The 27,459-nt window shown below is 35.0% G+C and overlaps 1 protein-coding gene across 1 annotated transcript in view; it reads right to left on the bottom strand.

Annotated features, from left to right (window-relative positions):
* LOC126754497 (zinc finger protein 423 homolog) overlaps nt 1-25,906 on the bottom strand; it is a 113,090-nt gene extending 87,184 nt beyond the window's left edge. Inside the window, exons 1-2 of the mRNA XM_050466516.1 lie at nt 25,597-25,906; nt 16,499-16,717 (exon numbers count right to left, since the gene is read on the bottom strand). Of these exons, the coding sequence (XP_050322473.1) occupies nt 16,499-16,717; nt 25,597-25,639 (262 nt within the window). The 5' untranslated portion in view covers nt 25,640-25,906. The remainder of the gene's footprint in view (nt 1-16,498; nt 16,718-25,596) is intronic.
* Between the last annotated feature and the right edge of the window lie 1,553 nt (nt 25,907-27,459).

Below are 27,459 nucleotides of genomic sequence, written 5' to 3'. Positions count from 1 at the left end.
ATTTTTCGCAAAGCTGGCTTTGTTATACTCTTGCAACATATTGCTACAGATTATAATAGTTTTGTTCACATAACGGTTATTTGTATCATCTAAAACTAATCAAGAAATTGCAAAGAAAGAAAATATTTAAATTTTAGAGGCTAACTTCGAAAAGCGAAACAATTTTCAATTCTGAAACAAAATAACGTATGATCAATCTAAATTTGTATAAAAATGAAAAATTTTAATATTAATATTATAATGTATTAATATATATATATATATATTATTTTTAAATAAAAACAGCTACAAGATTTCATATTTCATGTTATTTTTATTATTAATGTGCTCATAAGTACTAGAAAAAATTAAGTTATTTCAAGCTATAAAAATAGCGGTTCCTTCTCTACCCATATACCGGCAAGGGAGTTGTGGGTGGGAAGAAGCCTTTGGAGGAGAGGGGCAGTGAGCTTCTTCACGGATGGGTCAAAGTTTGTGGTTAAGGTTGGTGGAAAGGTCTACTGCCAGAATCTCTCTATCAACACCAGTTTCAGACTTCTTGACTATTGCAGTGTCTTCCAGGCCGTGGTTGCAACCATTAAGGCAGAATTAGATTTACTGCTCCGGAGTGCTGCCTCCTTCTGAGGAGGGACCATCCAATCAGATATCAGATCGGCGATACTAACCTTAAACTCATTAACAATACGTTCAGGACTAGTCGAAGAATGCCTAACCTCGCTATCAATAACATCTAGTGTCTTTGTGATAAGACTGGTATGGGTGCTAGGCCACAGCCGAATCGCAGGCAATTGTAAAGCTGATGAGCTAGCAAGGAAAGGCACCCTGGAATTTCTATCCGTAGATCTATCCCACCCTCTCCGGGTGCTCCCATATCCTCTTATATTCTACTACTGCATAGCTGGCCCTAGTAATCTCATTATCCTCAGTAAGATTAGTCTCTCCCTAGTTTTGAAGCTTTTAACGGTCCATTGGTCTATTTGCGTTCACGCAGTAAGGCAGGGAATCCTACCAGGCGCCTTTTGCAGAAATTGTATGGAAGAAGATGAGGTGGAAACAGCTTAGCACTTCCTTCTGAACTATCTCGCATTTGGGAGGTCAAGACTCATGCACTTGGGGGCACATACCTTCAGACATCTCATCGAGCTGACTGGAATGAAAATTAAACACCTGGCAAATTTGTATTTGCTTTTAAGCGTTTTACTAATTTATAGTTCGAACTATGACCCCACAAAGGACTACATATAGTAGTACACATTCGATCTTTAATCAGCCATCTAATCTAAACTAACCAAAGCACATTGAACATAATAATAAATCAATGCTAACTTCGTTATAAAAAAATACTCTGTTATTTTTACATGAGCGATCATACGTTAATTTGTTTAACGAACTTGGGTATTTCTGATCGCAAAAGCTTAAAATTTGTGATACATACATATGTAATATGAAATCGAGAATCGTAATCAATAAAAAACTCAATATTGAATTTTTTTATGATACATTATTTCGCATTTTAGGTGACGATATGTATGTTTTAAATGATTTATAGTGTTTCTCGAAGAAAATGTTGCATTGATTTCGTTCATAATTAGTACATCCACAAAAACTTTTTAAATTGTATTTTTAAAAACTAGTGAAAAAGCTTATCATTTAACACTTTTTCTTTCACTTCTGAGTCTGAGTAAGCGTTCACATAAAGATAGTAGATCTACTGCTCCGGAGCGTAGCCCTCTTCAGAGAATTGACTATCCACCCCGATAGTATGGCAGCGATATTAGCCTTGTGATCGCTGACTATGCGAAGGGATACGCTTTATCTCTAGCATGGAGTTACTACGTGAATAGACTGAATCGTCACTCGTCAATAACTCGGTATAAGGGAACTGTGGAACGTCATTTCAAGCTCCTTACGTACAGTTGCAAACGAAACCATTTGTTTTCAGGAAATCCAAAAGAACAGCTGGTACGACGAGGAGGCCGTGTTGCAGCGGAAAGAAAACAGACGGCCTACCTATATCATCGGCATCAACACCGCGCCGTTAGTTCTGCTTTTCCAGACTGGACAAGGAAGCAAAGCAAATGGATCTGGCAGTAAACGAGGGGAAGACGAAATATCTCCTGTCATCAGTTGTTGCACTCGCGACTTGGCTCTCACGTCACTGTTGACAGTCATAACTTTGAAGTCGTAGATAATTTTGTCTATATTGGAACTAGTTAAACACCACCAACAATGTCAGCCTGGAAATTCAACGCAGGATAACTCTTGCCAACAGGTGCTACTTCGAACTGAATAGGCAATTGAGGAGTAAAGTCCTCTCTCGACGAACAAAAATCAAACTCTATAAGTCACTCATAATTCCCGTCCTGCTATATGGTGCAGAGACTTGGACGATGACAACAACTGATGAGTCGACGTTGAGAGTTTTCGAGAAAAATTATGGCCCTTTGCGCGTTGGCCACCGCGAATATCGCATTCGATTGAACGATGAGCTGTATGAGATATACGACGATGTTGACATAGTTCAACGTTTTAAAATAAAGCGGCTACGCTAGCTAGGTGATGTTGTCCGAATGGACGAAAACATCCCAGTTCTGAAAGTATCGACGCAGTACCCGCCGAAGGAAGCAGAGGAAGAGGAAGACCTCCACTCCGTTGGAAGGACCAGATGGAGAAGGACCTGGCTTTGCTTGGAATATCCAATTGGCGCCACGTAGCGAAAAGAAGAAACGACTGGCGCGCTGTTGTTAACTCGGCTATAATCGCGTAAGCGGTTTCTACGCCAATAAAGAAGAAGAAGAAGAAGCGGATTAAAAAACTAAAAATATATTTTAATATTCCTAAATAGCGAATTGACAAAAATGTTAATCCCAAGTTTGCCATTAAACGATTAAAATTTGTCAAGTTTTAATCTTGATTTCGGGATTAAAATTAAATTTTTAATTCATACGATTTTCCAATATAATTTACATTTACATACAATTACATACAAGTAGGCGCAAAAATTTAGCGACAAATTACTATTATATTATTTGATAGACACGCGTTCAGGATCCCTACTCGAAATAACTGGAAGTAAAAATATGTATTTTGATGCCTAACGTACTAAAGTAAGTTCCAAAGTAGATTAGATACATACGTAAGGATTAGGTATTAAACATAGCACAAACAATTAAAAAACGTAGCTTTACTTAAATACTCAACTTAGAATATAAAAGAAACATGAAAAACTCTAACTTCGCCTACATCGAAGCTATAAACTTTTCAAGACATTTACCATAGCAACTACATATAGTATGTATGTATAACATAATTTGAAGCAAGTATGGAAGAGCTTTCTTCTGGGGTAACAGAATATTTCATACTCTTGTCTTAAAGCCAAGCCAGGGAAATATCTTAAGGTGCAAAACGTCAACCAGAAGTATAAAACTAATACACTGATCTCCACTTTTGGTACAAGGTTTGTTAGAGTAACGAAAATATTTATATGTAGTACTGTATTGAAATTTGGGTACTTCGTATACCAATTTTCCATATTTTCGGCATTAAACTATAGTACATATATTATATCCAATATTACACGGTATGTTAATTTTTACGAAAGTTTGAAGATTTTATATTAGGTATACAGGGGTTAGTATTGACCGGATTGTATGTATCTTTAGTCAATACATACAGTTAAAAGGCACAAAATAACAAAATGCTCCCTAAGTTTCATTAAGGTTCCTCACATACCATCACCAATCATTTAGACTAAACTCAGCCGGCTGTTCGCAAATCTTGGCATTAGTTATATATAGGCTAGGTCAAGTTCATGCCCAATTTTATCTATTTAAGTCACAAATATACATTGTTATTAGTAAACACACACTCGCTCAAATATATTAAGATAACTCGGATATTAACCGATATTTGCGATATAAAGTCTCTCAAAATTTCAAAGCTCTTTATATTTGGTATACGGGGGCTAAAGGAAGTATTGATCTGATTGAAAGGAAGTATTGATCTGATTCTTCCCATTTTTGACACACAAATATATTATTATTATAAGAAAGAATTTGCTCTGAAATTTTTTTTTTTTTTTTTTTTTTATAATAATTCATATAACAAAAAGAGTTTTACTATATAAATACATAAACGCAGCACTGGCTACGAGGCCTTCAGCCGTCTTGTAATTATAACTAGGTGAAAAATTCTATTTGCTAAGGGTTAGTAAAGATGTAAGTTGCTTAAATATATTTTAACAAAACGTTGGTTTTTAAGAATTTATATACAATTATCACGTTTTTTTCTGAAGGTTCACTTAGTAGTTTTATGAGATCAATGTTGCCAGAGTTGTGGGCTGTTGGGTGAAGCATCGGACAGAGTGTGAGTAAGTGTTTGATAGAAGCGGTGTCATCGCAAAAGGGGCAAATGGATGGGCTTTTACCCGATAGTAAGTGGGCGTGTGTTATGATAGTTTGTCCAATCCTTAATCGAGTATATGTCTTCATTGCGCTAGTTGGAACTGTTGACGAGTAGATTATACGATTTCTGGCTGGGCAGGGGCGAACGCAGGGGGGGGTTTTGGGGTGTTAAAAGTATTAAATTAGTTGTGGGAATGTAGGCCAATTAAAAAACCCAGAAAAATATAAACTGGACAGAGACATTTTTTTAATTTGCTTCAAAGTAATGAGTTATGAGTAATGAGATGATGCCTTATAACTCTGTGACTGCTTAACTGGATTTTTTTTAGATTTAAGGGGAATTGTGAGTCGAAAATGGACTTCTTTTGAAAATTAGTTCTGAACTGAAAAGTCACTAATAAGGTTTCTATTATTTTTTTTAGAGTTTATTGTTAATCATAATACAGGAAAAATAAAAACTCATTTATTATGACTTTCAGTTTTCGTTCCATGAGCAAACTGTTGTGAAATAAATTTAAATTAAAAAAAAATTATGCTATTTGCAAAAAAATACTTGAGTGTGTTAACTAAAATGTCTATATTTTTAATAAAAACAACCAGAAAAAACTGGTCTGAATTAGATACACAACTTTACTTATTATTTGTTTTTCAAATGAAAATTTTTAAAACAACGGTTGTGCTTTTGATACTTTTTGATACTTTTTTTGCTTGGCAACATATACTTAATTTTTCTAGCTCGCGGCAACACTTGTCACTAATGATTAGAGCGTGAATGAGAATAGAACAAATGAATTATGTGCGTACGTGCGTACTAAAGCCAATTTTTGCATTATCAAAACACATAAGCCTATGTTTGCAGCAAATAGACTGTGTTTTGAGCAGCTGCGTTGCTTATGCAAATAATTTGTATGCTGAAATTAGTGAAATGCGTAAGGATTCTGAACAATCGTTTAAACTAATTTTTGAATCAGTTAAAACAATAGCCGTAGAATTAGATTTAGAAATCAAAATTCCGCGTTTGGCGAAACGGCAAACTAATCGCGACAATTATGAATGCGAACCGGAAGAATATTACCGCAGATCAATTTATATACCGTTTTTAGATAATTTTTTGGACCAAATCAATGAACGATTTTTAAAACATCGAGAGCTGCTTTCCAAAATTGAAAACATTTTGCCAAATAAATGCATAAATCTTGACGTTATTGAGATGCAGGAGACTGTTCGTGTTTTAGAAAAGCAATGGTCCGCTGATGTAGAAGATCGCGCTGAATTTAGAATGTGGAAAAGGTTAAAAATCTTTTCTTCAGATTATATTTTCTAACTAAAATTTTGAATATATTTTCAGGAACTGGTTAAATCAAACAAAGAGATCCAAAACTTTTTTAGACGCGTTGAATTGTTGCGATGCAAAAATTTTCAAAACAGTGCATCGTTTTTTAAAGATTGGAGCAACAATCCCTATATCTGTCGCTTCAAGTGAACGCTGAAAATAAAAGAAGATTAGACTTCAATTTGTGAATAAAATAATGAAACCTTGTCTTTTTACCTAAAACCCCCCCCAAATTTTTTTCCTGCGTGCGCCACTGTGGCTGGGTTTAGGACCGCGTAGTGATGTTTAAATGTTGTCCATTCGCTTGCGTTTTTATACTCTCGCAACAATGTTGCTAACGACAGTATTATAGTTTTGTTCACAAAACGGTTGTTTGTAAGTCCTAAAACTAAAAGAGTCAGATATAGGGTTATATATACCAAAGTGATCAGGGCGACGAGTAGAGTCGAAATCCGGATGTCTGTCTGTCTGTCTGTCCGTCCGTCTGTCCGTCCGTCCGTCCGTGCAAGCTGTAACTTGAGTAAAAATTGAGATATCATGATGAAACTTGGTACACGTATTCCTTGGCTCCATAAGAAGGTTAAGTTCGAAGATGGGCAAAATCGGCCCACTGCCACGCCCACAAAATGGCGGAAACCGAAAACCTATAAAATGTCATAACTAAGCCATAAATAAAGATATTAAAGTGAAATTTGGCACAAAGGATCGCATTAGGGAGGGGCATATTTGGACGCAATTGTTTTGGAAAAGTGGGCGTGGCCCCGCCCCCTACTAAGTTTTTTGTACATATCTCGGAAACTACTATAGCTATGTCAACCAAAGTCTACAGAGTCGTTTTCTTCAGGTATTTCCATATACATTTCAAAAATGGAAGAAATCGGATAATAACCACGCCCACTTCCCATACAAAGGTTATGTTCAAAACCACTAAAAGTGCGTTAACCGACTAACAAAAAACGTCAGAAACACTAAATTTTACGGAAGAAGTGGCAGAAGGAAGCTGCACCCAGGCTTTTTTTAAAAATTGAAAATGGGCGTGGCGCCGCCCACTTATGGACCAAGAACCATACCTCAGGAGCTACTAGACCGATTTCAATGAAATTCGGTATATAATATTTTCTTAACACCCTGATGACATGTACGAAATATGGGTAAAATCGGTTCACAACCACGCCTTCTTCCAATATAACGCTATTTTGAATTCCATCTGATGCCTTCTCCGTATAATACGAGTATATACATTAGGAACCAATGATGATAGCGGAATAAAACTTTACAAAAATACGGTATTTGAAAAATATGTAAATGACGTATTATGAAATCTCGATTATCACTTTACCCTGCGAGAGTATAAAATGTTCGGTGACACCCAAACTTAGCCCTTCCTTACTTGTTTTGATGCCTTTTGTGCTTAATAAGGTTAAGAATGTCTTGCTTGAATGAGACGTAGTATGTTAAGGCAGGAGTCCTGGCTACATTTTTCGCAGCGAGGTCTGCAAAGTGGTTGCCTGTAATACCAGCACGGCCAGGGATCCACATTACTTGGATTTTCTGAGGGGCACCAATGACCGCGTCCCTGATAACTTCTATTATGGGATTGCGATTGGAAGAAGACGTTATTGCAGACATACACGATTTGCTGTCTGTACAGATGAATAACTTTCCTTTAGTCTTTTTTGCGTAATTAACTGCATGAAGGATTGCAGATCCTTCAGCGGTAAATACAGAGCTCGTTGAGGGAAGAAGCCAATTGCAAATAATTTCTCCTGTGGCAGTGACAACTGCTAACGAAGTGGAATCGATAGACTTGGAGCCATCCGTAAACAATAACTTCCATCCATTATTTGTGTAATTAGATTCCAGTTCAGCAAAGGTTTGTTGAAAGACTTCGTTTGGTGTGTTTTGCTTGGACAAAAACATAAGCTTATTCTGTAGTATTTTATCATTGATCAGACAGGGAGGATGTCGAGTGGTGAATTAGCGTGTTGCGTTACGTAAAATATTATTTTCTGCAGCGAAACTTAAGCATCTCGAAATAGCCGATTGTATTCTTGGAATTTTTCTTTTTTTCGTGGCATGGGTGATAGTTGTATTTAGTAATGGGTTGGTGTTCTCAGCCGTTTTCGCAAGAATTTGAAGCGAATAATCTATAATTTTATTTTGAATAGTTGGTAAACCAGATTCAGCCATTATCGTTTTTATTGGCGAGGTTGGAAAGGCCCGGAGACTTCGCCGTATTGCGCAATGGTAAGGTGCATTTAAAAGGTTGATACTGCTTTTGGAGCAATTGCCATAGATGGGGAGCCCATAATCTATTTTTGAAGTTAGCAAAGCTCTGACAACATTGACTAGTGTGTTCGGATGAATAAATGAATGCTTAGACGAGAGATATTTAACAATATTTAATCGTGACATTAACGAGTTTCTGACATATTTACAGTGAGCATTAAAATTATAATTAGAGTCAAAAATTAATCCTAGTATTTTCAGCTGTGTTTTACATTCGATGTTAGTTTGGTTGTGGGTTAGTGAAATACCGTTGCAATTTTGCTTCCTACATACATGAAGGATATGTGTTTTGTCTAAGGAAAGTGAAGCACCAGACTCCAGTGACCAAGACTCAATTCTGGCGAGTATATTAGTAAATAAGGATTGAGTTAAATTAACATCAGAGACTTTTGTGTCGATTAGGACATCGTCAGCATAGATCTGGTGCTCAACTCCTATGTAATTTTTTATCATCCTACTAATATCATCGAAAGCAATGATAAAAAGGAGGGCTGAAAGAGGTGAGCCTTGCGGCGTACCATTAGAAAGCGAGAGTGTTGAAGAAAGAAAACCATTTACGTTGACTTTGAGTTTTCTGTTTGTGAGAAAGTTAGTAATAAAACGTGTCTTATTCTGGCCTATTTTCTATTTTCTAAGTTGTCGAATAATAATATGGGCTCCAATTTTGTCGAAAGCTCTGTGAAAGTCCAGAGATAGTACGGACACGTGGTTTTTGCTGGACAAAGCGTTAGTAATGAAGTAGTCTAATTGGATTAAAGCATCTAACGTGCCTTGACCTTTTTTGTAGGCGACTTGATTCGGTGATATGAACTTGTTTCGCTGAGCATACCACATCAAGCGGTTAGCCTGTTATATAGGAATGTCATGTAGCGAATTTGGTTGAAATGGATCAAGCAGGTCCCGAGATATGTGATTTCACCTAAAATAGGGCGATGCTAAGCTCATTGTTCAATTTTCATACCAACTCTCATAAATCTGTCTAATACCATCTCTGTGTAAAAACTTAATGTCTCTGTAGTCGTTAGTTATTATGTTATCGTACTTTTAGTAGTATTTAACAGAAACGTTATATGGGGAGTCAGCGTTGTTATGATCCAACTTCATTCATTTTCACACTGTCAGTATAGGTTCTTACTGAATTTATTTTGAGATAATTTAGCTTGAGCGGTTTTAGAGATACATATGTACTTTAACCTATCCTTCCTTTTTGTCAAAGAACGCGTATAAGAAGTTTCATCAAGATATCTCAATTTTTACTCAAGTTACAGATTACATAGGTGGACGGACGGACAGACAGACAGGCACTGGGTATTCAACTCGTCTCATCATCCTGATTATTTATATATACATACATATATATATAAACAAAACTGTAACAACAGGTTGCAAAAGCATAAACATATGGTAACTGATCAACGGTTTAATTCCAACGGAAACCCGTTTTGCTAGTCATTTACGCCACGAGGCATATGTATATTTTATGAAGAATGGCAGTTATGTGCTACAGCGGTCTGATCTGAACAATTCATTTGAGGACTGTAGCGATGTCTTGGACAATAATCCATGCCAAATTCCATGAAGATATTTTGCAGAACAAAAAAGTTTCATAACAGAACTGGATTTTGATCGGTCAATTTGATTGACAGATAAATGATATGGCGGTCGGATCAAAGAAATATGTTCGGAGATTCGGTTCATTGAGTAATATCCTATGGACAATTTCGTGAAGATAGACTGTTAAATGAAAAGGTTTTCTGTATAAGGACTTGATTTTAATCGATCATTTTGTATGGAAACAATATATTGAGCTTCTAAGGGACTTATTCGCGTACATACAGATAGACAGACAGACGGACATGGCTAACTCGACTCAGCTCGTCACGCCGATCATTTATATACAAATTTTATAGAGTGTCAGACGTTTCCTTTAGCTTGCTGCAAACTGCGTGTCAAACTTCATTTACCCTACTCAGCGAATGAAAATAGTAATTTGCGAGTTTTATACTATACTAGAAGAGCATTCTTAATATCTATTAAACAATCTAAAGAGCTTTCTAAAAACTGACCACTGATGTTCGACATTGAAGTACCAACAGCTTTATATTGCAAGTGGGTCTTCATATTTGACAGAACACTGACAATAAACTATTTCAATATCCAAGCGATAGTGAATAGGGGCCAAGGGTGAACGCAGTGATCACGATTTTAATTGCTAGTGAGAAATAAGTACAGTACTTTAACTTAATACAGCCATAGGAGTAATAAGCGCTATCCGTATCAACTTTAGAAACTTGGTCCGATGGACCCACAAGCTGTTACCGGTCATCCGCTGAACATAGATAGACGGACAAACAAAATTAAAACAAGTAAGGAAGAGCTAAGTTCGGGTATCACCGAACATTTTATACTCTCGCATGATAAAGTGATAATCGATATTTCATTATCCGTCATTTATATATTTTTTTATTTTGCTGTAAAATTAATTAGATTAGTTGTTCCTGAGATATGGTTTTTGGTCCGTAAATGGGCGACACCACGCCCATTTTCAATTAAAAAAAAGGCTGGGTGCAGCTTCCTTCTGCCATTCCGTAAAATTTAGTGTTTCTGACGTTTTTTGTTAGTCGGTTAACGCACTTTTAGTGATTTTCAACATAACCTTTGTATGGGAGGTGGGCGTGTTATTATCCGATTTCTTCCATTTTTGAACTGTATATGGAAATGCCTGAAGGAAACGACTCTACAGAGTTTGGTTGACATAGCTATAGTATTTTCCGGGATATGTACAGAAAACTTAGTAGGGGGCGGGGCCACGCCCACTTTTTCAAAAAAATTACGTCCAAATATGCCACTCCCTAATGCGATGTTTTGTGCCAAATTTCACTTTAATATCTTTATTTATGGCTTGGTTATGACACTTTATAGGTTTTCGGTTTTAGCCATTTTGTGGGCGTGGCAGTGGGCCGATTTTCTCCATCTTCGAACTTAACCTTCTTATGGATCCGGCAAATACGTGTACCAAGTTTCATCATGACATCTCAATTTTTACTCAAGTTACAACTTGCACGGACGGACGGACGGACAGACGGACAGACGGACAGACATACATCCGGATTTCAACTCTACTCGTCACCCTGATCACTTTGGTATATATAACCCTATATCTAACTCTTTTAGTTTTAGGACTTACAAGCAACCGTTATGTGAACAAAATTATAATACTCTCCTTATCAACTTTGTTGCGAGAGTATAAAAATATTATATCATTATAAGAGCAGTATTAATTGGATAGAAATGAAATTTATGTCTCTTTATTTCAAGATTTGCTATAGATTTTTTTTACTTTTCTAATGATATTAATATATTAAACGTTACAGACCTATTTATGTAAAATGTAACAAGTTGCAGCTATGACAAGTGGAAAGAGAATAAAAATATGTTAAGAAAATATGATAACTTATTTTTGTTTAATATTTTATACCCAACGGAATAATAATGACAAAATGAGCAACTTCCATGTGGTTGCGAAAGAAGTGAACATACAAGAAAAGTGAAGGAGAAAATCATCTCGCAAGATGTACACCGAAAGCACAAATGCAAGCAAAAACCGTCGCACAAGCATGCACATTAACTGAGGTGTATTAGTATGTATATATACAGCTATAGCCAATAACATAGGATAACTTTTTTATGTGTAAATTTAATTAAAATTTTTGGGATCTTTGGATGGGAACTACTGAGTGTTTTAGGGATATTACTTATTGATGAGTATCAGAGTTCTTAAAAGTGCTGAGTTAGGAACAGCTAAAAGAAACCCGAAGCGATTCGTACAAAAAAAGATAAGGTAAGTATGTTAATTATAATTGTATTGCAGTTCATTTCCACAAGGATTGGAATTATTGAAAAAAAAGATTGCTGAAATAATTGGGCGTTCCCAAAATTTTGTTTCTAATGCGTCATTTCAAAAAAAGTTCCATTCCAAAAAAAGGAGTCGTCATAAAAATCCAGAGATAAGTATATGTTGATCACATTTGCAAGAGCGTTATTAAAAAATAAAAAAATTTAATCCGGCATACCGAATAATTTTTACCCCGAACTGCCTCATAGGAAAATAAATAAGAAAAATTTTGCCCTAAGCATATAATAAAGAATTAAAAAAAGAAATTGTTTTGAATTAATATTTTATTGCGTTTGCCTTCTTCAGTCATATTAAAAAATAAAATTTTCACAGACAAAATTTTTAATTTTTAATCACAACATCGGGAAAAATATCGCAACCTTGATTTTGACCTTATAAAAATAACACCCATTCCTAATCCTCTAAAGAATATGCAGCAAATGTGAGGGGCAGAATATTGAAAAAATATGGATGATCATTGCAAAATGTACCAATGCTGACTTATGCCTTTAAAATGGACATATGTATGTATGTAAAAAATAATGGAAAAATTAAACTCTGTATGATACCTGATCCTGCAAAAGAGATGCTACGTTTTTTTATGTCTGACCGCGGCCCGAAATAAATAATGAATTTAAGTATATTCTATATCCAAGCGCTGAATGGGTGACCCCATTGTTTTTTCCATAACTGTGTATATACATGTGTCTGTCACTTTTGCTGGTTCTAATGCGAAGTTTTGCATGGATGTCTGGCCACCCACAATTAAACTCACCCTGCAGTAAAATGTCAAATTTGTCAGAAAATATGTATATTAGTTCGTAATTAGAGAAAAGTTAGGCAAACATATGAAATATATAGGCAATAGGACATCCTTATTTGATCTCGAATCAATAATCGAATTAATTTTTTTTAATTTCTATTCCTGATATATTCTTAATCGAATTTATGTCTCGTGAGACATTATTACATAAGTAAAATTTACCAGTTACTCATAAGAAAGAAAAATACAGTGCGAATGCTAGTTCGTGTTGTGGTTCATACTAGTTGTAACCTTATGAAAACTAGTTGTTTTACTGCAGTTTATACATACATATGTACATACATATGTGTATCAAGCATTTATTCGCATCAGCGCTATACCCATTAGAATAAATCTACGTTTACACGCATACGAATACAGTGACACAGGGCAATTGCCGAAACGGGACAACAGTGAAGACATTTATATTTGTACTTTTATTTCCATTAGCACACCTGTTATAAAATTTCAGAGAATTTTACTACCAGGGTATTGAAGTTGACTGAGACCTTATTTAACATAAATTTTCTGAATTTTAATTTTCTGTGTTAAAAAAAAACTCAAGGAAATGATCAGTATAATTACACCTAACCTGAATAATTCCCACTGCTATTTTAATTTCTTAATTAATGAACAACAATAATATTTTTGAAATAAAGCATTTTAACGCAAATGTAAAAATGCAGTTTATTTATAGTAGGTAATTAACTAACAATTTATTTTAAACAAAATCTCGATGTCGCGTAGATAACGTCTCATCAAAAATGTAAAATTACTCGATACAAAAGTTTAAATATATTACATAGTGTTTCATATTGTTACTAAATTAAACTTAAATAAGAAAAATAAAATTGACTTAGATTGTTTGCTAGTTGAAGATGCATTACCAATAGTTCCCAAACATCCTTAATCGGGTACAAATCTGGTGATTGTGGCGGCCTATAGAGGTGACAAACAGCATAATACCCCAACCATTTATTTACCAAACCTGCGGGGTAGTTCAATACATATGTTGCTAAATCAAAGAATATAATGGCTACCTACAGAATTTGCAGAACACGTGCGGTGCGTTTATTTGGGTTTCAATGTTGGTAAATAATTTACTATAAATAAACACCTTCGTTTGTGTTAAGATGCTTTATTTCAATAAAAAATGGGGTTTTGTTGGTGTATTCGAAGCTTTGTCTTTGACTGTTGATATAAACAGAATTTAATTACAAGACGTCAAGGATTGTTCTCATTCATATAATTGTTAATATAAACATATTCGTTATTGGAATATATGTACATATCTTCAGATGTATTGCGAATTACTTAATTATTACAAAGTGAATTTTCAGAACTCGAAATGTATCCTATTCACATGTCCCTTCAGAAAATTATGCAACACCCAGAGGTCTTATACACTGTTGGCTCATATATTGTATTATTTGCACACAGTTCTCAAATTGTACTGGTATGTGTTAGTATAACCCAAAGGACACAAAGATACATCGACATATTCTTCTGCTATCAACACAATAAATTAAGCAAATGAGATGAATTAAAAATTGTTAGTTAAACTAAGGTTTTCGGAATTATTGAATATAAAAATTACTTCAAATGTTAATTCAATAATTTTTTAACACATTATTTCCAACACTGCTTAATGTAATATGATTTACTTACTATACTGAAAATAACTGCACAGTGAAGATAAGTATATTCATATACATACATAACTCTTTATGTCAATGTTCTCACATAGATCGTATAGATTTCTCTGGATGCTTTTAGCACACGTAAACGACACAGAGAGAAAAGCGAAGAGCTGTTGTCATATGCAAACGCACTTCTGTAATTTTTAAATCAAAAAAGAGAACACAATCATTTGTTTTACACTTGCTAGCACAAATGCCATAGTGGCAATAAATGAAGCTATACGCATACATACAAGCGTACTACATAAGCCTTGTTATGTGTATTGCCGCAAGTTGTACGCCTTTAATGTCAACTTGCTCCTGTGGCGGTCGTTACAAACGTTATGTTACATGTTGCTGCTGCGTTTCAACTTATGCCACCCAAGTGCCATTGTCTGGACACAGAGGAATATTTTCTTTATTAAACACGAGGTAGGCCTTACCCAATCGGGCCATAACGAACATAAATATAAGCCAAGAAGGACACATCCAACACAATACGCATTGATACGCTGGGTTCCGCTTTACTATGACAATCATTTGTCAACTATAAGAAGGCGGTGACCATGAATGTATACATTTGTTAGGTATGTATAAGCTTATATGGACATGTATATGTATCTTTTTATGTATGTTCCGTCGCGTTGCATTATAGAAAAGAAGCCTAAGTTAGCTAAATATTTCGTTAATACGATCAATGAACGTATAATTCTGAGATTTTTCCATTTTGAAAAATCATAACTCCAAAATAGTTCGAATTGAGTCGAAATAACAAAATACGTCTCCATTAGTTTGCCGCATTAAGCAAACAAAAGAAAGTTTTGCTGGAAAAAATGTTTCAATGTAAATTTTAGATGGAATGATCCATATACTATATTTATAATATATAAAATAGAACAAGAAGATTTTTCAATTCAAGAAAGAACAAGAAAACGTTAACTTCAGGTACACCGAAGCTAACATACCCTTCACCGGTGCATTTCTTTTAGTAACTATGTGTTCAGTTTGTATGGAAGCTATACGCTATAGTAATCCGATCTAAACAATTTTTCGGAGATTATATTATAATCTTAAGCAGTAATCCATGTCAAATTTCGTGAAGATACATTGTCAAATGCAAAAGTTTTCCATACCAGCACTAGATTCCGATCGTTCAGTTTGTAAGGTAGCTATATGCTATGGTTAACCGATCTGAACAATTTCTTCGGAGATTACATTGTTGCCTTAGAAAATAATCTATACCAAATTTCATGAAGATACATTGTCAAATGTGAAAGTTTTCCATACAAGAACTTGATTCCGATCGTCCAGTTTATAAGGCAGCTATATGTTATAGTGGTCCGGTATCGGCAGTTCCGACAAATGAGCAGCTTCTTGAAGAGAAAATGACTGTTGCAAATTTTCAAAATGATATCTTAAAAACTGAGGGACCAGTTCGTATATATACAGACGGACAGACAGACAGGCGGACATGGCTAAATCGACTCAGCTCAACATACTGATCATTTATTTATATACTTTATAGGGTCTCCGACGCTTCCTTCTGGGTGTTACAAACTTGGTGACAAACTTAATATACCCTGTTCAGGGTAAAATAACTTCAGCTCAAGTTAGGGTAGGACATCAAATGTCTAAATATTTCGCCTCGTCTTCTTTCCCACTCATTTAAAAATTTACGTGCAACATGATTACTAGCTTCACTATATTACCCAGTTAAAATGTTTACAATTCCTAAATATTCAGGCACTCAAACAAGTAAGAAAGCAACTTGACGCTATTAATAATTAAATTAGAATTGTGTGTCTAACTTTGAACGACTGTGAGCGAATTCATGGTGAGCATTGGCGCTCTGCTATTGGAGAGCTCTCTGAAAAGGCCTGCGGTTCGAAGTAGAAAATCTATGCTACCTTGATGTCAAGACACCTCTGTTTGAAAGACACCGCAGTGGCTGGTAGAAAACTTTTATTTCCCAAACTCGTAGGGGCGCCGAGGAATGACAGAGTTGCTTTGTATCAGACATTTGCTTTGATTAATAAGTTCGATTTATGCTTTTGTAAGAGTTAGTTCACAAGTTAGTAGTAGTTTAGTTAAACTTACGTTCGTATTTAGCGTATACTGCTGAAGTCTCATGAGATACTTTTATTTTTAGTTTAATTGCTGATGCTGAGTTTAATTTTTGATCACATTGCTGTTTAGGTGTTTCGGTGAATTCAGATTTCATTTGTTTTTCCAAATTAGCTGTTCTGTTACCTTCACGTTTTTTAGCATTTGGTTCCAAAAGCTCAAGATTAGAACATTTATCCGGATCTTCGCCAACTAATTAAATAATAAAAAGAATCATCAAAAAATGAAATTAAGATTAGTTAGTTAATAATACTGATAACAATAGACACATTGATAATTGTATGTGCATAAGTAAATACACATGTAAGTATAAATGATATAACCGCCATTGTATTTTATTCCTTTTACATATTATATACATATATTGCTAACTACAAATATTAAATAGTGTCGACGCCAATATTCATTTAATCAATTAGAATTATTAAAGAACAAGTGTACAAATCTATTATTTTCCCAATAGATGCCTTAAGTAATCTATATCTCAGGTTGTAAAGTGCGATTGAAAATGAGAGTTAGATATATGGTCCTGATACTGCGACAGCGAGTGATACTGCGACAGCGAGTCATACGCACTTTTGATTTCGTTGATTCCGTTTCAGAAATTTTAATGCCAAAGACGCTCCATGCTCTGGTGGAGAATATCGTTAAAACAATGGAGTCCGTCAAGTGAGTACTTAGATTGTTGACTTGGAAGCCGGGCGTTCGAACTTGTGCAGTCAATATTTGGATCATCTGAAGGGAACAATTAAACAGAAATGGGCCACTTTGGTCAGTAATAGAGGAATTATTTTCCATCAGGTCAACGCGACGTCACATACAGCGATAAGAGAGCTTGCTTGGGATATTCTTATGCATCCGCCTTATAGTCTTAACCTGGCACCAAGTGATTACAACCTGTTTCTGTTCATTGCGAATAATTTTGAAGGGGTTTCCAAAGACGCGTTTGAAAATCTACTGTGCTAGTGTTTTGGCACTACAGCCACTACAAGTAATGCGTGCAAATTTGGCTTAAATCACTTCATGGTAAGTACTCTGATAAACAAAACTTTCCGGGGTAATTCGACTATAGAAATATTTGGCTCTACAATTAATCTTCTGGCAAGAATCAAAGGTGATCGGTTCCAATGTATATTTTAGATCAGTTTTACTATTGTAAACGGTAAAAATGACAAATGAAAACACAATAATTTAATTTTTAGAAAGCTGAAGCTTTCTCTCTTTTAACCGTGACTTCAGTTCCACAAGTTCCCGGGGTGTGCGGCGAGGATTTGGCCTACGACTGAACTGTTTATCAGGAAGCATCACTATACCCCATTACACCCCGATGTGTACATTAAACCTATTAGAGGACTGGGGCACACTTCCTAAAAGGTGCCCTTGGTCCAAATTAGAGTTGTATGCCTTAATTTAGTGCTCAGTTATAGTACTTTATACGTCATCGGTTATTGGCGTTTTGAGAATGTACAATACAGTACTAGCATGAGTATATTGAAATATTTCAAACTGCACCAGATCTTTTACGATCATATTAAATATAATTATATTGGCTTCTTTAATTTTCACTTTTAGTTAAATGTTTTAGTTGGTAAATGTTTTAGTTGGTCAGCTGAATGAAGACCTAATGTGTAGTGTTAGATTTGTCGGAAAAATATTAAAACAAGCCAGAGAGGTTACCGTACACCGGCTGATTTCCTTATAGTTTCGTAATATGATTTGTCAATGAAGTTGTATTAACTAAAATTAAAAAATTCGTGTGCAAACATTTCAAGTACCGATTAAAACTTTTTGTGTGGATTATTTTGTTTATAACTACATACATACAAGTATAAGGTCAATTGAAAAGAAAACCATTATTTATGCATTAAATTGAAAGTTATATGCGTACATATATACATATATACATATTTGGTAGGTTGTCCACCAGTATTTGTATATATATTATATGTATATATGGTAAATAATCTGATTGATTCGTTTATATCTTCCGTTCTGGTGCAATCAACATTTTAACTCTTGCATCTTGCAAGAATCAAAGCCCAGCAATTATATACATATATATAGTGTATATATATGTATATGTACATATCTATAGTATATAACTCATACATTGGCCGGCATTTTCGACATAAGATTTGTTAGCTAAACGAAAATAATTATAGATATACAGTATATGGGAGTTGAGGGTAGTATCGACCCGATCTTATCTATTTTGCCAATACTACATACGATTAATATTAAATCAAGAAGCAATTAAGATAACGGGACAAAACTTTGCGCAAATAGTACCTTTATAGTGCCTACTTTTTTGAGTAAAAAACACAGAAACTTTAATGAATTAATGGGGAAGGTTTCTTATTGTTCAAAAGAACATTATCTCTTATCTTTTTCAACTATTGGCTGCGGCTACGTCTCAGATAGTCCATCCGTTGAGTCTAATTTTCGATGACTCGTTCGAGCATAAATCGAAGCGGAATAGTCCGCATTAACTTGAAACTTTCATATTCCCACAAGAAAAACTTCAACACACGATCTTGATCGCGAATCGATCGGGCCAAAACGTTAAATTTTCTGCTCACCGAAGTGTTCTCTCAAAATGCGATGTGTGGGAAGTAGCGCTGTCTTGTTGAAATCAAATATCGCTGAGATCACGAGCTTCAATCAAATAGTCGGTTATCATGGCACAATAACGGTTCAAGTTACTGCGAACGGCGCCGAATCGACTCTCCACGGTACTCGTGTACACTCTCAGCTGCGGCTTCACTGCGTGCTGGACATGGTATATTCGGTTAATATTCAATTCCAATAATGAATGCTGGGTAACAGAATGGGTGATGGTGTTGCGAATAGTACGCTCAGTTGGCCGATTATGTAGACCATAAGTTGACCGAGCCGCGCAAAACACATTCTTTACATAATGTGAATTTTCGTAATAAAGTTAAACGGTTTGATAAAATGCCAAACAATAATTAATAAAAATAGCATGACAGCTTGACACGACTTACGCGTAAACTGTCAAAAAAGGCTATTGAAAAAAAGTACATCTATTGGATCACCAGTTAGTATGCCTTCTTAAGATCAAAAATTGTCAAAATCCAACAAAAACTGTTCAAGCCCTTTGATTCAGATTATTTGAATTATTATCTATAGGTGAGTTTTTAGCGAAAATATCGGTCAAAATGTGAGATATAAAATTGAAAATCAGTGATAAGCCTACCTGACAATGGCATATCTGTGTGTCAAAAATGGATTAATTCGAGTCAATGCTTCCCTTAGCTCTCATATACTTATGCTATGTAATACAAAAATTTTTGAACTTCGGGTGACTTTACATCGCAGGTAGCAGAGCGTGTTTTACTTATCGAGTAAAAACTTGACCTAAACCTTTTATAACTGTTAACGATTAATAATAAGTTCACTTAATTTAAATGATTTATACTGTGGAATTTGGCATAACCAGGTACACGCTGCCCTATTTGGCAACACCATTATCGGGTGACGCATTTTAGAGTCGGCATTTCTGCCGTTGTTTGGGTCAGACCTTTGTGCAGTGTACAAGAACAACTGGATTCAACATTATTAGGTGATGCGTTTTAGCTTTGGCATATCATACGATTTTACTGTTCTTTGGTCAAACCATTGTCCCGTCCGTATGCAATAACAACATTATTACTTTCTCAGTTCGCTTACATACTATTTTTGGATATAAGTTTGAGTTAAGCATAAGATTAAAGGTAGTTGTCCTTCAAATTAATTGGATGGTAGTTGGAGTGTACCAAATAAATAACTGACCTAAAATAGATATCAATTGAATCGTCGTTTTATTGTGGTGCAAATGTAATATGTACGTCATTTAAACAGGTTTGTTTTGAGTGTTTAGTTCAATCAGTGGCGGATCCACGAGGAGGGTTTTTGGTGTTAAAACACCCCCTAAACTCAGAGAATATATGTTTGTTGATATGGGTTTGGAATGAGGTTATTGATCAAAAAAATCACATAAAATTATAAGCAATTATAATAAGTTACAAGATTTTTGTTGTTATTCATATAATTCGAACTTTCTCTACATTTATATAAGCAGTATCGCTGAAGCTCAGTGATTAATTGAGGATTACACGGGATCTCACATTCCATGTTATACTTTTGTTGGTTTTTCAAAGAATTCTTCTAGTATTTCATCAACTGGCAGATCAATATCCCTATGAATATTCATTGATGCTAGACCATTAAGCTTATCTTGACCTGTCGTATTTCGTAAATAGGTTTTAATTCTCTTTAAACTTGAAAACCTTCTTTCCGGTGATGCTATTGAAACAGGCAATAACGCCAATATGCGTAAAATCTTGAAAACATTACCAAAAGACGTTTTGTTCACTGCTTCTAAAGCTTCGAGAGCATTCCGAAAATGTGTGCCTGAAGTTCGCTGTTTCCACATTTTCATCTCCGCAGGAAAGTTTTGTTCTGAACAGTTAATCACCCTTTCATAAAAAGAAAATATTTCTCGAGTTTTTTTAGCGTCAAATTCGTACTTTGGGAAAAATACATAAAAAATTTCTAACACTGATCTGTGGTCAAGAAAGCGGCTTTTCAAATAAGCAATGTATGTAAGTATCAAAAAAGGGAATATAAAAAGCAATGCGATAGTATGCCTCATTCTTTTCAACAGTATAATATGATTTTTCGCAATTCAACTATCCTTAAACCCATTTTTGTTCACAAGACAAAACGTGTCCTATAATAACTGAATCTTCGCGAGGGAACTGCTATACGTATATTAAAAATACGTTAATGAAACTTTTCGTAAAACACCCCCCAAAAAAATTTTCTGGATCCGCCACTGAGTTCAATGCTAAACAATAACTAATAATAGAATTTTCGAGCATTCGGGTAGATTGATCCACTTAGATTGGTGAGTATATGTGAGGTTGCTTAATGATCCCCAGGTAGCATTTAATTAGTATGTGGCATGTTAATAGTATTTGATCAAATAGATAAAACTGATTGAGTATAAATTTAAGAGTATAAAATGTTCATTTACACCCGAATTTAGCCCTTACTTACTTGTTTAGAATTGGGGTCTAATACGAACTTTGTAAACTTATTCATAGTATATGTGTTATGCAGCACTTAACCACGATGACATTGGAACAGTTACATATGTAAAACTTGTTTAAGAAATGATCGCTCTTCACATTTTTATATGAGTAGGGAAATATATATGTATATTTGGTTGGTCAGTATTTAAGCAATTGCGGTACATATATAATCAGATAAGTACATATTTGTATATATATATACATATATATATATATACGGCTACAGAATAAGCGAGCAGTACAAAGGCATATATATTCTCCATTTTTCCACAAGGTAAAGGTTTAAGTATGTATATATGTATACTATATATCTGGATAAATATGTTCATATGAGATGTACGGGAGCGCATATTGGTGGTGGATACATTGGGGTTCAAGCGCCCATATGTACATATGCAAGCGATTTTCATTTTAGTTTAAAGCCCCCCAGAGTGCATTTCGCACTCAGTCACTCACTAGCCCGCACCAAACTTGTTGTTGTTGCCTTTATTACTGTCGTTTGCTCTGGATGCCAACAGCCGTGGTCCACGGTAGCAACAACGATTTTAAGCGTCTTGTTCCCATTCGTTCATTCATTCATTTTACTGTTGGCCACCATGACCGCCGACGCAGTTAGTTGCGGCAAAAGCGGCAAATATGAGGTGTTCTAAAGCAAAGGTGCACTTTTATGACTGTTACTAATACCGTTGTACTACATTTGATAAAGAAAATACATTCATACACATGTATATAATAGGCAAGAGTAGCAACGCAGGATGGCGAGAAGAGGATTGTAAGCCATTCATTATATTTCTCACAATAACAACAATATTAAGTTTACACGCTTGTAAGGAACGCGAAAGTATATGCCGTTATAACCCCCTTTTCCCCCATCAGAACCGCGACTGGTGTTGTTCAAGCTGGTCCCAAATGACCACTAAGCATGTACCCTCCCCCTGATCAAAACAACAGCTCAACTTTATAATGGCCCATTCATATGTGTTGACTTAATACATACATATGAACAGAAACGATAACCCAGCAAGCAACGGGTAGGGTATTGATAAATTTTGAAAAAAAAAAATTCTGAATAATTATATATCGATGAAAGATTGAACAAATTGTAAAATGCATATATTGCTACGACTGGGAATGGCTTAGCCCAATTTAAAAAAAAAAAGTTAGGCAGAGAGAAAGTAACTTTTTCAGTTCAATTAGAAATAAAATACAAAAGTATTCTTACTCCTTATTAGAAGATCGAAATATTTATGAACATAAATAAATACGGGCGGAGGATATATAAATACAATTGTATGCATATTTATAAACAAATTGATGCACAAGGACCAATACATAATCATATGTATATTGGAGCGAATCAAACAATTATATCGCATTTATGGGTTAAGATCTATCTACCTATATAAAAAACAACTCCAGCAAGGATTTTTGGCTTAGTTTTAAAATATGTCAGTGATCATTGAAAAAGTTTCACATAAATAACAAGAACAGAAATATGTTTTTTTTTTAATATTTCATATAGCATTCAATGTACCAAAGGAACATTTTTTTAAATTCTTATCTGTATGTCTGTTCCGGCTTATCTCTGAAACGATTTTAATAGGACTTTCGCTGGCAGATAGACATAAACGGACTATGTGACGGGCACTGATAGTGTTATATAATGATGTCCATATGATTCTATAACTTCAAAACATATATCTTTAGTAAGACCCAACCATGAAAAGATTCATACCTGGTATATGCAAAAAAGGCATAAAGGAATTTTGTCTGCTAATCAAAAATTTTTTTGATGAAAAAGCTCTAATGATAATACCATTCATAAGTGGTTTACCTATGAATCCAGTGGACGCCAAAAAGTAACACCAGGAGAAACTTGGTTCCACGCATTCTAATCTACAGTTATTGAATTGAACTGAAGGAGATAAACGAAATTCTGGAGGAGGAAGAACGGAAGTCAGCTGGCAAAATTATGGCGTCTATACTTTGGCACGCACATGGAATAAATTTTATCGCTTGTCTTGATCTACAACAAAATTGTTATTCTAAAAACATAAAAGAAATATGAAATATAATAGTTCAATTCAGTCAGAAAATTCTAGTTATGAATATGTATGTATGTATATATAGTATATACATATTCTAACATATGTGTTTGGAGATAGCTTAAAGAAGAGATTGATGACAATTTCAAAATCTATCTCGAGACCGAAAATAATAGCTAACAAATTTTAACTTATTTTTTTTTTATATTTAAAATTTGTTATTATATGTGTACCATTTTGGTGGTCACAAAATACGAAAGACTTTTTCGACTAACCAATATAAATTATATATTTGATAGGATCTTATGTCTGACGATTACAGCACTATTAGAGGCTGAAAAGTTTGATACAACTTTAAGATCTCATTTTGTTTTTCCAAAGGACCGGGGTTTGTTATTCCATTAGTAATTACATCTACATACATATGTATGTATTGCTAGAAATTTTTAGTCAAAGTTGACGCCATTAAATATGTAGTTGTGTATGGAATAGAGAAATTGGAGACAGGACTTAAACTATTTTGAAATCGTTATTGCAGGTACATTCTTGTAATGCTGCTGTCGAGTTTCCTATAAGTTATTCCTTAGGATGGGGCAAATGGAAGCATCGTTACATATTTTGCAGTTTCGTAAGGGACAATATTGGAGAAAACCTGCAACCAATTGCGTTCATGACCGCACTTAACAATCTCAAAACCAGTAATATCTTTATTACTGATAGTATGTTATTGTGCAGAGCAGAGAGATTTTCAAAAAAGTTTCACTGTATTATTACTCACTAACACGAATGCATATGTACGTTCCAAAATTTGCAAGATAACTGAAAGTAAACGAAACAAGTCACACTGAACTGGCTGAATTAAAACGAAAGTCTACCCCAACCATTCCTGCGCAGTCCAAACCGATCTAATCCTCTGGGGAAGTCCCTTGGGTTTGACAGCTCCCAAGAGAAATACCAACGATGGGTTTTCTGTGTTTTACCGTCCTCGATGCGCCGCTCTGCTGCGTTACGGGCCGACAACAAGTAGAGTGTATACAACAAATACACAACAACAAAATTGAGGCGATAGTAATGCCTCCGGCGATGAGGAAGGCGAGCTGCTATACGAACAAAACATAAAGTTTTATATAGCCTTGTTGCTGTTATTGTGATATTGGATCGAGTGAGTGTGCGCGCCACATGGGAAATCGCTGCGCTCAGTGGCGTATGAGCAACTGAAATACGTGCATGTGCCTGTCATTCCACCACACACCATAATCTACTCTCACTCTAGCCGAAAGTCAGGACGAGAAAGAGCAAAAATAAAAGGTGCAAGGGACACTTGGAATGGGTGCATGGCTAGCCACAATAGGAGGACGTTTTGCGCCAAAAGTGCATCGACTACGAAGTTGAATAAAAACAAATATGCATGTGCATTATATGCATGAATTATATTGCTAATAAATTGAGTAAGGTTGTTCGTATATATGATTTTCATCAGCACCGTACACTAACACTGCATTCCCAAGTCGAAAGGTATTCGCTTGTGATGCCTAATATCTTTTACATGGCTGCCGCCAAAGTGTTCTTCTAAAACAAAAATTAGTTAAGGTTGCTGATGTCGCACAAACCACATATTAACTATAAAAATGCAGTTTGATGGGAAATTGTGTGGCGTTATCAGAAGGAATTTCCTGCTTGTTCGTAAATAAATATAACGGCTAAGACGTTCTTGACGTCTATATTACAGCTCTGGACTGGAAAAGCAGGCCTTAGTTTATTCGCGTATGTATGTGCATTTCATACACGGTGATCACAATGATTTAGTTATGAAGTTTACTTTGAATATATGTATGTTATTATATAACTGATTAACTTTATGTAATTACAAGTATATACATATGTAGTTATATACCTATGAATAATTGTGTAGTATAGCCAACCTACTTACGTTTAAGAAATGCACGCGGTTTTGCCTGTTTACGACGCGACATGTTGTTGTACTTGCAATTTTTAATGGTCACTATCTTTTATAATGATGATAACGCTATAGAATTTTCACCGGACACCGGGCTCAGACGAATAAACACCGAAACCATTTCCGCGACTCCGAACAATGACGATATTACGATAAATATTTTTTTATTCCGTTATTTACATTCAAATAATTTAATATACTCAAATAAATAATGTAAATAATTTGATCGCCCACTAAAAATTCACAATTCGTATTGGGAATAAATACCAGGTATACTTCAAAGGATATGTGCGTATCCTTTGAATAACGTAAACATAATGTTATAGCATATGTTTGGAAAATCTTGTGCAACCTTCTTGAATGCTTCAAAAACAAAGCTATATTCTCTTTGAAGTATTCGTACTGCATACTGAGTATGCGCTATAAATCGCACAGTGAGCGTAGTCTGAACTGCACGTGCCGTAAACTAAGAGAGTAAAAGTTGTGAAGTAATTCCACATATCAAGAGCTGCAAAGAGAAACACCGCGTGAGTGATTCGAATAAATTGGTATGCCGGTTCAGTATTTGAAGTTCAATCATATAAAAAACCCACAAGCGGCTATTGCATCCCAAGAAGCTAGGGAGCATACTATGGCTTCTCTAAACTTAGGTTGCCAAAAAAGATATTCTTGACTACTTTTGAAAAACTTTAATTGGAATAAAACCCAGAATCATAGAATGAAACAAATCACAGTTATGAACAAAACAACCCCCTATAGTCCGCACCAATCACACGACTCTAATTCAAAGGGTGCTATCGTGAAGTAGTCAAGTGCATTATTTTTAGCCGGCACGCATAGTGTGATGGACATACATACATACATACATAGTCATGCTGTGCTGTACCGCTGCGGGAAACCTGTACGCGTTTTTATTCTCACAGCCCCTTTCACAACTCAAGCGCCTGCATACTTTTTCACACGTAAGTAAAAGTCAACAAGCATTCAGAGGTTTCGCAATATCCATCGCCCCTGATAGGTTACAAATCAACGGGTGTTTCAATTATTACGTCGAAACACATTGTTGTGAAGTCTTTCTATATTTTTTCTTACAAACTCATAACATTAAAGTTTGGGGATTAAATTCTCAACAGCGGGGAGAATGTGAGATTTTATTAGAAAATTGGTGTGTGCACATACATATGTATGTGTACAAGTTAGTATGCTGTGAAGGTATGCTGCACACTGTATACAAGTTTAGTTTGAAAATGCAAAAAACAACAAAATTGTGTAAATGTATTTATGTAATAATTAATATAAATAAATCGAAACGTAAGACATTCATATATATTATATCATTGGCCAGCGGCGGTTATCCGGATTAATTTAGGAGTTAGAGAAGATAACTTTATTGCTATCTCCCATTTAATCCTCAAAATTATAGAGAGTTAGCTGCACTTTCGTTGGCAACATTGTTAAAAATGTTAATCTATTGTGAATGAAAAACAAACAACACTGACAGCTGTTTTAAAATTTTCAATAATAAAGCAAGAATTTTTATATTATGATGATGTTTTAAAAATAACGTGTTGATATGTTTTTGTAATATAAAATGGTTTTGTAAAAATGGATCGGCTAACAACAGCAATGTTAATCTCCTATCTATTTTCATTGAAAATTTTATAAAAAATGACAAACAGCTATTTACGAGAGTTTCAAACTCGCATAGCAGCCGTCTGTCACCTACAAATTTGGATCTGATTAAGTTCGCAGTTAATTCGGATTAACGCTGCCGTCTGTCAAAGCTATTAGCCATTCTTACTTAACTGCCACAAATACCCTAATTATTAGAATACC

The sequence above is a fragment of the Bactrocera neohumeralis genome, chromosome 4 (genome assembly GCF_024586455.1).
Source record: "Bactrocera neohumeralis isolate Rockhampton chromosome 4, APGP_CSIRO_Bneo_wtdbg2-racon-allhic-juicebox.fasta_v2, whole genome shotgun sequence".
In the NCBI taxonomy this organism is placed as follows: domain Eukaryota; kingdom Metazoa; phylum Arthropoda; class Insecta; order Diptera; family Tephritidae; genus Bactrocera; species Bactrocera neohumeralis.
The sequence above is the reverse complement of the archived record's forward strand: the minus strand, read 5'-3'. Positions and strand labels throughout refer to the sequence as shown.